Source organism: Lipophrys pholis (assembly GCF_963383615.2).
Source record: "Lipophrys pholis genome assembly, chromosome: 15".
In the NCBI taxonomy this organism is placed as follows: domain Eukaryota; kingdom Metazoa; phylum Chordata; class Actinopteri; order Blenniiformes; family Blenniidae; genus Lipophrys; species Lipophrys pholis.
Window position 1 is genome coordinate 15263676 of NC_137642.1, and position 12094 is coordinate 15275769.

The following is a 12094-nucleotide window of genomic DNA, read 5'->3' on the forward strand; positions in this document are numbered from 1 at the left end:
TGGCAATAATTACATAAATTATTGAAATGTGAACAAGCTGTACATGCCTCAATATAAAGAGAGACACCAGAATCACACCTGTATATATTTATTTCTTCATTGGAATTGGACACCATGACTTTCAAAAGAAAAGGATATTGCATCTTAGAGAGTCCTTTTATTGTGACGCGCCTAAGTCATATGTCACAGCTGTGCAATAATCCTGCTGTTTAATCAGCACCTTGATACGCCATACCTGTGGTGTGGATGGATTATCTCAGCAAAGGAGAAGCGCTCACTAACACAGATTTAAACACATTTGTTAACAATATTTGGGAGAAATGGACCATTTGTGTGCATAGAAACAGTCTTAGGACTTTGAGTTCAGCTCATGAGTTTCCTCATTGTGATCTCGGGGTCTCGGTGTTGTTTTGTGCCCGCGACTCAAAATTTATTTGGTCTTAAGGGGGGCCAGCTTGGAGCCTCTTGCGGGCCAGATTTGGCCCATGGACTTTATGTATGTCACCCCTGGCATAGCTGATTAGATATGTATAGAGCAGTAGGCCAGTATTCACCATAAAGAGTATAAACACACGAACCAAGATGTAAATAACATTTAAGTGATATTTTTCTTAGCAATACCGTCTTTAGCAGTCAATTCTGCAGCTAATTTCTTATTGAGGATGTAACTCTCACAAAAGATTATCTTTGAAGACTTACTAAGTTTTGTTTGACTACAGTTTTGTCTTTAGCAAAGATTTTGCCCCTTTTTTTTTTTTTTGTGATTTAATATAAATGTCTCAAAAATCTAATACTATAAGATGGTTTATTTCTCTTCAAAGTGGCATTAGGATTTTTAATGCTTGCTCCTTTATGTGTCCATAACGTCAGAGGTCGTTTATCAGTGGAAATCATCAAAATGTCAGGGCTGAATGTTACGAGGTCAGTGGGTGCGTTGGATTCTGTTTCCCACATGTCTCTCAGAGTCAGTCAGCAATGAAAATTCTTGGTTAGCCCAGTTTTGGCCCGGAGGAGTTTCTTGAAGGCCCGTGCTGCGGAGGACATAACATCTTTACTGCAGGAGTGAAGGGGGGAGAAAATCTGCCATACAGCCAAGAATTACGGCTGTCACGGATGAGGAGCTTGAAAAGACGGTCTTAAAAAACTGCTAACTGTCAGAGAAAATGATTCTCATCACTTCAGGAGCCCGACAGCAGAGACTGTGAGGATGTGACTGATAGACAACTTACCCAAACGTGGTTTTTTACATATTTATGTGTCTTATGTTTCATTTAAGACAAAACAGCCTCAGCGATGAGGCCTCGCTTCTCGTTGGATTAATGGCATCTTGGGAAAACCTTTCACCGCGTTCGTTTGAGTGTGAAAATGTTTCCAATAAGACAACGATCCTCAGAAATGGGGCCATAGTTGAAGTGATACGGCTTCGGTACTCGTGAAGAAAAGCAGACAACTTTTCCTTGAGTTGTCTTGCGCTCGGGATCTAATTTTCACATTTCAAATTTATACTAATGCCGCTACTTTTTGGCAGTAATGTAATAGTTCTAATATTGTCGAATACTATTTCAGCATTGTATTTACCGTCCCGATCACTGAGGTTTAAGTGAGCCTGTTAGTTGTTACTTTTGTTGTCTCTGCTGTGTCCTTATCCTGCCCGTGAGACCTTTGTTATCTTCAGCATTAGTCTTAAGCTGTTGTCTTAAAACGTGTTGCAAGTTCACTAAACTGCTGTTTACCAGAGAAGTGCCTCAATTATCCAACTTACTTGGTTATTCTGCGAGCACTATAAATAATAATCTGTCACCTCCTGTGACATTAACATTAGCTTTTATCTGCAGTATTCAATGATTTTTTTTTTCACCCAATAATCTGTAATTACTTCAGTAGCTTTTAGACAAACTAACAGGTAAATGCAATTAGATGTTTAATCCTCAGTAATTTGCAAAACGCCACAGAAAACCACAACCTACCGGCACATTCATACTGCTCTATAATGTTGGGAAACTATTATATCATAAGAATAGTTAAACTACATCAGTACATGTGCTGTATTAGTGATCAAAAGTAAATAATGAAATTTAATACACAAGCCTTTACACCTGTAGTAATATGTACAGTGCAGCTTCTGTCCACAGATCTAATGTATTTTATTGTTGTGCATTTTAAGGGCTGGAATCAGATAGAAGTCCTGAATTAGAAAAACGGATTAAATAAAGCATGAACGCAATCACAGCAAACACCAGTCAAAGACTGCAAGAAATCAAATAAATATGTCATGTGTATGTGTGTAGCCAGATGTTCATAAAGCCAACTCAGCAGGTGGCATTTGCAGCAAACATTGTGATCTCCAGATAGGGGAGTCTGCTCCATAATGAGCCTTTAAACATCTCAACAAAGGCAAATACATAATGCATGCATCACATACACACACACACCGACACTATACATAAATATATATTCATCAAGGACAAACAATTTTTCACTTGAGGCTTGTTTTGTACTTTCTTTCCAAGCATTTTTAAATTCTCACTTTCACTTTGTTTACTAAGCCTCCCCGAGTTTGTTCACTGAGCTCCTCGTATGTGTCACCGTGACAACCCATACAACAACATGAACAAATGTGGCACACAGACCAACTTCACACGGTTTGCTTGGATCTCATTTCTACGATAAATGGAAACCCTTGAACGGGACCGCCTTATCTGATTGGCTTTATGGCATGACAGGGTGGAAGTAAATGCCACCATTACCATGTCATTGACTATTTATTGTTCAGAATGTATACGTGTTGCCCATTTGACACTAAATTGCATCGCTTTCAGGAGCTTTGATTCAGAGGCCTCATGAAGAGGATGTCGGGAGGAATTTCTGGTTCTTTAGGTTTACATGTTTACATATTCCTGGTTAAAGTAGGTAAGTAGTAGCGTATGTTACACACACCCACGATATCTGAAACTGGAGCTGCTCCTTCAGACCTGCAAAATGCAGGAAAAGGTTTATCCAAATGTGGATTCAGGACATATACTCGAGTACAACAGGAGTTAACAGACATTAAACAGCGTTTGGATTGTTTTCCCGTAAGGTCATGTGAAAGGAGATCATTTAATGTGAAAATACTCTGATCATCACATTTGACAGTTATTTGGCACAGATCAATATGGTAAATGAAAACTGTGCCCATAGACCTGAGATTAAAAAAAAAAAAACACACACATACACAAACTGATGCAATGTATATTTCTCTTAAAAGTGCACACATTCATCAGTAATGAGGACAGAGGAGAAAAGATAAAAGACTCTGCCACAGTAATAATGAATATTCAACATGTAATCTCCGGTTAAAGAGTTAACAGCTTGTGGAAAATACAGCAATGTCAAGAATTGCCAAATTATTGTAACAGAACTTTATTTCTGAGGCTTTGGAGGCTGTGCATTCAGTTCATTAAAAAAAAAAATACTTTGAGTCATTCTCAGGCTTTTTTTTTTTTTTTTCTCCTTTTCAGAAAGTGTACCAGGAGTTTAGGCATATAAAACTTAAATAAATACCCCTGCATTTTTTTTTTTTTTTTTAAAGTGTTGAGTTTGAACATGGGAATATAGTTTAAAAAGTGTTAGTGGAAAGCACCGCTTTCTGCAGAGTGCAGTGTGTTCTAGGTTGGACTGTAGAAATATTTTCTGATCCCTTGAGAAAAGGTTCCCTCATGCTTTATACCTCCTTTCTATAAGGATTTTATTTCAAGCGTCGTCTTTGTATGCGTTTCTGTGGCACTCTGTTTCAAAAGACTCTGTGATGGAGACTTAACAGACATCACCCTTCCTCACCACCAATGAGTTGTTTGCGAGGGCGCCAGAAAGAGGTCAGGGAAATATCGAACGAGCGCCTGCTCAAACAGGAGCCGGGGTGCGTCAGGTGAACGCGTGTGTAAATTCCACTTCATCCCTGTGCTCATAATAAAATGCAAATGGAAAATAATTGAGTGAGAGACTCGTCTTCCTCCAATAGATTTCCCCTCCCATCCACCAAGAATCATTGTGTCTGGAGTTTAGCGGTTTCCAATTGGCACTTTACAATACTGAAAAGCAAATGGTGGTTCAGCAGCAAAGCTTTTCTATAAATAATATCTGCTGCAACCCAGTGGTCTTTTTTTTTTATTATTTATTTATTTATTTTTTGTAACAAAGGATGAAGTGGGCTAAACGCTTTCATCCAGAGAACTGAAGACGTCATGGCAAGTAGAGCCTCATCAGTGCTGCACTGTGGAAGTGCATTTGCATACCAACGAGCACTTGAAACGACGCGCTGTGTAAATAACGCGTACGGAATGAAATCTGAGGAATGCATGTGGCCGCAGAGCTTATTGTTTTAACTGACAGGGATATCATAAGCTAACCGCTCAATTATTCATCATTTTATCTGGTACTTAATAGATTAAAAATGTATGTTGTCTTTAATAATTCACAATGTGTGTGTGTGTGTGTGTGTGTGTGTGTGTGTGTGTGTGTGTGTGTGTGTGTGTGTGTGTGCTGTTTTGAATGGCACGAGATATGGCAGGTACCGACTTTATGCATTGGTGATTAACATATTCAAATGAGTCTGCAAACATTACTACAATTTTGTAATCAAAGTGATTGCCTCAGGCAAATTAAAATAACCTTTTGTCACCCCACACATCACGTTTTTGATTAGGCCAATTAAAACTCAAGTGTTTTTAGCCACGTTCTTTCCCCAAGCTCCATCTGCACTTCACCTTTTTTTCAAGACGGAAATATCCACCCACTCCCCGCCGATCTACGTCGAATCTTTTTCTCTCTTCATTCCGATGTTCAGTAGAGATGTCATTATTTGCTTGATTGTAGTTTGGGTTGGGAGCTTGATTGTTTCTTTCATACCAGCGTGGATCGGAGTTGTTCATTGAGGATCCAAAGTTAGTTCTCACTCGAAAAAAACGGTTTGCATGGCAGAGAAAAAAAAAAAAAAAAGTGATCATTTCTGGAAATAACCTGTCCTGAAGTGCTGTGTCACTGCAGCAACACCCCTTTTGTCTCCTAGCAACCGATTGCCATCATAAAACGTAACTACTGTGAACTGGGAAGGTTTCCGTGAACTAGTTGGTTGTTTCTCATGGATGAAAACAGCTTCGGAGCCGCTGTCTCTCTCTCTCTCTCCCGCTCTCGCTCTGTTCTTCTCCATGTGACAACTATTAGTATTTGCGTTGGCCAAAGCGTTTGTCTCAATTTAACAGTTTTTTTAGTTGGAGAATCAACCTCGCATTTATCCTGAACTGATCGGTCAGCAACTTTAAAGATATTGCACTGTAGCATTTACTGTATTGATCGTGTAGGTGAATATTGGTTCGAGTCAGGTACCCTAACATCCACATCCATTTTGTAACCTGCAGCGTGTGTCTCACCACTTCCCTGGAGTTAAACACGGCGCACAAACATACCGCAGGGCTAGTTCAAGGCCATGTTACCCAGCTTGCTGCTGCACGGGGTAACTGCGAGACGAGCATATGCCAGGTCGAACGGAGCCTGCTGGGGGGGATGAAAAGGGTGTGGGCTGTAAGATGAGCCAGCTTCTGGCCAGAGAGAGAAGACTAATGCCCTCAATGGCACAAAGGTCTTAGTCAGCACATCTTAACTGTCCAATAAAATCAAATTGATTTGAGTGTGATATATCAAAAAGAAAAGGCAGCACTTACCAGTCGCTTTGGTCAAAAAATACTATTTTTGCAATATTTCTTTAGTCTTGAGTCTTTTCAGACCACAAGGCTCAGAGTTTATGTGAATCCGTCTTGAGGTTGCCAATATATTCATCTACTATGGATCCTATTTATCACCCGGGTGTTATTTGTGAGTTTTGTTTCTGAGGGTTGGTCAAAGGTGAAGAAAGATCTCAGACACTTCTGGAGCACGTCTGGGAGAAGCTGACACGACATTGTAACTTCAGCTGAACATAATGAGTGAGTCCGTCGTCGGGCCGACCCACACGGCTTCTGACAGCTCATCTCAGTGTCTCTGCCACTCTGCGGTAATGCAACTACAGCGTGTGCACAGGATGAGCAGTCTGAGAGATGATCAAAAGTAGTGACCAGGTTACTTTTTATTTTCTATAAATGGCTACTAACTAATTTTAAATCAAGCAGTTTGTGAGAGTTAAGAGTTATTTTCCCAGTACATACAGTATAACCTTGGATTTCATGGGGCATCTTCATCTTCAGCATAATTCAAACGTTTTTATTTATTTTTTTTTTTTAAGTTTAGATTAAAAAGAAAAAAGTTGTTGAACAAAAACAAAATGCATTTCATTCATTGGAATAGAGATCTACAGACATTCGTGGTATTCAAGAGAACAAATAAATTGTTCTTAACTTTTAATGCTCGCATAAATTACTCGGTGAATGGCGGCTCAACGGTATAAAAAAGTGTTTATTTTCTTTTTCACATTGATGAAAAGAGGAGAACTGTCTGAGAGCATCACAAATGCTATTATCAAAAAAGTCTACTACTCCAGAGGCTGCATCACAAAAACATCTTGTAATCCCTTTTCAGAAATTCAGTGATAAAAAGTCTGCAAAGGTTGGTGTGGACCGGGTAAACAAACAGCACACAGGATATCTAAAGAGCTTCAGGCTGACCCGGAGCTGTGTTCCAATTCGTAGCGTACGCCGCACACTAAACCAGACAGAGGACGCCACTTCTGAAAGAAAGTGTGTTCTGAGAGAAAATCTAACACGGACCAAAGTAAAACTTTGTGGGAACGAAGTCCACTAGTTTGTTTTTCAGTGACGAAATGAAGCCCACTAGGAAAAGCACCCCCTGCCTATTGTAAAACATGGCTGACCTGCTCTCACGCTGAGGGGCTGCTTTGCCGCCTGTGGTAGTGGAGGCACTGAATGTAAGAACGGAATGATGAAAACATCACTGAGGCATTTTAAATGAAAATATGTGAGAAAACCGGTTTTGAGGTGAAGGTCTGGGTCTTTCAGCAGGACAATGACCCAAAGTGCACGTCCTGCGGTACAAACGAGCAATTGAAACTGAAAAGATGGACTTTAAAAATGGACTAAATCTTTCTGAAATCTATTGGCGAGAGCTTAAATCTGTCACTAGATGTACTAAAGGATGTTTGGAAATGGGGAGCTTTCACATCTTCTTAAAATTATATCTCAGAACACAAAATGATCATTGGTTGTGTGTGTGTCTAATAATGAGGAGAGCGACAGAGGGTAAAACAGTGCGGCTGTGAACAATACAGACATATACTTGTCAAGATGGACGGACATAACAAAAGACTATAAATTTAACACCTGCAGTTACTTATTTACTACCCATAAAAGGATAGGGGCAATGGACAGACACGGTACAACAAATAGAGAAGGAGAATGGAAGAAAAGGCGGTGCGACCAGAGAGGTTGAGAGGAAGTTGCTGTGTCGACCCTAAGACCCCTTCACCATTAACTGAGGTAACCTACTGGTCATAAGAAATTGTGAGGGTTCCGTCACTAAAGACTGTGGGAAGTGAAATCACATAAACTGAACTGGCAAATTTAAGACACAATGCACAACAATAAGAGTCAAAACTACCAGCCGACTTATGCAAGACGCTCCTAGATACATAGTAGAGACATTTCAATTTAGTGCCAAGCTGTCTTGGAATTCGTTTCTCCCCTATTAAAGGAAATTACAACGTGGCAGTTATGCATAAATGTCTTTGTTTTTTGCGGCGGTTGTAACTGTTGATGTGCATAAATAGAGAGACGTGTCTAAAAAAAATCTTCTTTCTGCACTTTTTCATCTTCAGATTTGTGCAGTAAACCGTCCCAACCTGTTCTAGTGAACGCATAAAGGCAAACTTTGTCACATGCGTCTTCGCGCACCGGTGTGTGTTTTGACTGCCGTTTGAAAACCGGAGCGACTGGAGGAAAATCTTAAATTGTGTGCCGCCGCCATTCAAACACAAACACTAAGTGACAGTGCAAGGGACAAATTAGCAGCACTCAAAGCACTGAATCAACGAGACCGCACCAGGAGGTGCAGCGCCATTAAATATTTGATTCTACCTCTTGCAGATTGTCAGAGACTATAAGGAATAACAATGCCTGTTCGGTTCAGTACATGACATTTTCAGTCTTTGCCTGTTATTTTTAAAAATAGTGGTCACAAATGGCAGCGTCGCTGTGCAGCTGCACATCATTGAGCCTGAAAATGCCTTCAAATCAGCCAGGCTGGAGTGTAAGAGAAATTTCTGCACGGCGTCGCATCTTTTGGTATTTCAATGCAGTCATAAATAAGCATGTTCCACGACGGTGACAGAATGTAAATATTTTATTTCTTGAAGCTATTTTCTCAAGAAGCAAAATGCATCCTGCAGTGCTGCTGCTCCAAACACATTATTAATTTATAGAGCTGTATCCCTACCAATGTCTCCCCTATCTGATATTATACCTTACAGTGTTTTGCACATCTTAGAGAATTTCATGAAGACCCTGTCTGGATATCACTTTGCATGCTGGATCACCATCTTCCTCTTGCCAAGACAGGAACAGCATGAATAATGATTGTAGAAATAAGACGTCTCAAATGGAGTGCGAGTTCTGATTGTGAGTTTTCTGACATACAACTAATCATTCCCCTTTCTACTGTTATTTTGCAGGCAGGGTATGCAAGTTTATCTTCACCAAAAGACATGTGAAGTAACATCTGTCTCTGCTGCAGCGACCAAGATGAGAAAATCTATAACAGGATTCATATTTTCCCCACTGCTATCAGTTCAGTCACTCATATTATGTTCAGCAGATCTCATCTATCACAAAGTATTCCATCAGGCTGGACACATTTAGTGCCGACATCTTCTCAAATAATGTATTTCAGGCTTGTTTTATCCGCACTCCCCTCCCCCGTTTGTCCTGCTGGCCACAGTACATGTTTGCCCTGACTTGCCTTGGTCCGTTTTCAAGTTTGACCTGATGTCTTTCTCCTGCGTGTGTCTGTACTCCTGTAGTGATTCTGAGGACTGGTTCTGCGAGTGTCCGCCGCTTTACACGGGCCGACTCTGCCAGCTCACCGCCTGTGAGCGCAACCCCTGCAGCCACGGAGCCACCTGCATCCCCAAGTCGCCACTGGAGGCCGTTTGCCTCTGCCCCTACGGAAGACAGGGTCTGCTCTGTGACCAACGTAAGTGTTGCAAAGCGTTAGTAGACACCGAACAGCGCAGCGCAGGTTTATCAGCCGTATTGAGGGACTGATCTGCAAACAGTTGGTGAATGAGAGCCTTGGGCAGCTGGTAAAATTGGAGCCTGTTGTTAAATAAGGGGATTAATGGAACTAAATTCTGCTGAAAAAGCAGAAACTCCTTCCTCCAGCAATGTAGTCCGATCGTCAGAGAGAAAGTTGCTGAATCTCCTAAAAAAAAAAAAAAAGAAGCTACTTTAAGTTTATAATGTCTTATTTCTCAACAACCATAATTCCAGCTCTTTATTTCTTTATTTTTCTTCTCATTACTTTAACTAAGTAGAGTGTTACCCCACAATTTTAACCAGCTTACTGTTTAACACAATTACGTCTTCCCCTTCTGTCAGACAACCTAGCTTTATAAAGGATTTGATTTAAGGTCATTAAGTGCTGAATATCCGCAAGATTAATGACAATTTTGACCATTATTGAACAGTCAAATTAAAATATTCATCAAAACGACGGACTGCTGAAAGATGAAAACAGGTGTTTCAAGTGTCCGCCCACATCAAGACATTCGAATGAATATTTCAGATTATTGCCATTACATTTTCTGCAGACATTTATCATGGCCAAATGAGGACTCACTGGCGTCGCATTATTCAAGGGCGAGTTCAAGAGTTTCGCTTCCCTAATGCTTTGATTTGTCACAATGTATTATAATTTGTTTAACACAGAACGTTTAGATGCATCTAAGTTTCACATATTCTGAGACATTTTCTCGGTTTAATTGAGAGGTAACTGCTTCATTAATTATGTAAAGCACAAGGTCTAAACTACTGCCATTTATTGTTAACTGTGGATGATCTGAATTTCAACATATTTTCCAAGCCGTAGGGAAAGTGACAGGTGGCATTCAGGCAAATACGCTATATTATACACTACTATATAACAGCGAACTGGTCGGAACACAATGTGTGCAGTATTATCTGCCAGTAGATGTGATTTTCTTATCTCCTTTCAGAATAGAAAATAATACAATTATTGTTCTCACACGCACTGTGAAAATGTGCGCTGTCCCACTTTGATCACGTACCTAGAGGTCTTGCTACATGTTTTTAATAAACAGAGAAAATACTCCTACACACAGCTGAAAGCAACACATGCAGCATCAGCTACTGGGAAAAAAAGCAACGGACTAAGATGTGTTCACTATATTGCAATTGCTTACTGTAATGACATCGAGTATTATTATTAAAATCAATTGAATATAAAAGACATTATTACCTTCTAATAATATTCACATATGACATTTACTGGTATTTACAGTTTATTAGCTGTGTGGGAGACTTTCTCTATTAGAGTCATAGCACCGTCTTTGTTTCCAGGGTAAATATTTCTATTTCCTGGAACAGAAAGAAGTATGAGCTCACATTGGTAGCCTTCCTTTTGTAACGGGTATTACCTGCGCATCAATAAACTGCTAATTGCTGGCGGAGGAGCTCCAGCGAGGGTCAAGATCAATCTGCATGTGGGCAAGGACACGCTGACTTGACAAACAATTATTAAGGCTATAAAAGTTGAACCCTCAACCCGCAACACGTCAGGCTAATTAACACTGTCACTAACCTTAAACTATAAGCTGCCCACTACAAAGCCAGCTTTAGAACTGAGAGCCGTTTACAAATCAGTGTAGGCAAATGCATCAACTCAATTCCTTTTAGTAGTGGAGAGCCGCGTGCCGTGGCAAGAAGCGACGCTGATGACAACTCCGTTCGGGTTGTTTTTGAATGAGAACAACCTGCTGGAAATGGTGTCTTTTTTTTCCATTTGTATTTCAGAAAGGTCTCATGTTCGTTTAGCAACATTTGGATGTCAGTTGGTGTGTTTCTTTGTAATGAACCACGCTCACATGCACACACAGAGCAGCACTGTGTAAACATTCAAGCACTTTTGGGTGTCTTGTTGTGTATCAGTGCAGTAACACTCAGTATCGAGCTGACGTAAGAATGCTTCCTGCTGACCGCAGATGACAGTTTACTAAATTGTGGCAAATGTGTATTTTGTTGGGGTTGGGGAGCAGCACTCCGGAATCCACCAGCGGTATTGTTGTCAATCTCGTTTTCAAGAAAGTGCTGTTTTAACAGAGTTGGAAAGTCGACGACGTGAAGAAAGTTTCCAGGGTGGTGACGGATGCCTTCAGCTTTCTGTTATACTGGTTCTTGGTGGAACTTACTGTTCCTCCAAGTTCGAAAAAGAGGAGAGTCAAAACATTCACGTGACTCACAACACCACCTTGTGTTATAAAATGGTCATTCCAGACGGGATGTTTGACCGTCTTGGATGACGAGTCTTTGCCGACTCACCGTGTCAAATGTGGGTGGGTGGTGATATTTTGTTTGTTCAAAGATACTTTGACAAATTTGGTTTGTTTGAAATTGACTGTATCACTTCGTCGGTACAGAATGTCTTAGAAATTTGAACCAAAACGATTTTTTTTTTATGGGGTGGAATTTCATTTGCTTATTTCACAAACGGCAGTTCCAAAAAAGAAGAACGCTTCACTTTGTGGTTCCCAGAAACAAAAGGTTTTGCTTGAATAAACCGACCTGTAGTAGCAGCAGGGTGCTTGGCATATAAGTCGCTGAGCCGTGCTCCGGTTTCTGTCAGCATCTCAGTGCCCACATGCCAAACAGAGGAATGTAACCTTCTACTTTCACATTAGGTATATGGTTGGCATTTGAATTTTAATCCTGATAACGTCAGATACTGCCAGACTTAAGACTGATCACTCTTGAGGTCCCCCCACATCCTGGAGCTTTTTCCAATACTTTAGTTCTTGCAGCACTTTATTTTTCCTCACATGGTGCCCTTAGATAAATAGTCAGAGTTTTACTAAGGTGATCTTGTGAATTTGTTTTTC

The 12094-nt window shown here is 40.4% G+C and overlaps 1 protein-coding gene across 1 annotated transcript in view; it reads left to right on the top strand.

Moving 5' to 3' along the window:
• eys (eyes shut homolog) overlaps positions 1–12094 on the top strand; it is a gene marked incomplete at its 5' end in the record, with an annotated part of 173350 nt that overhangs the window by 146800 nt on the left and 14456 nt on the right. The window contains one exon of the mRNA XM_080481589.1: positions 9002–9174. Coding sequence (XP_080337715.1) covers positions 9002–9174 — 173 coding nt within the window. The remainder of the gene's footprint in view (positions 1–9001; positions 9175–12094) is intronic.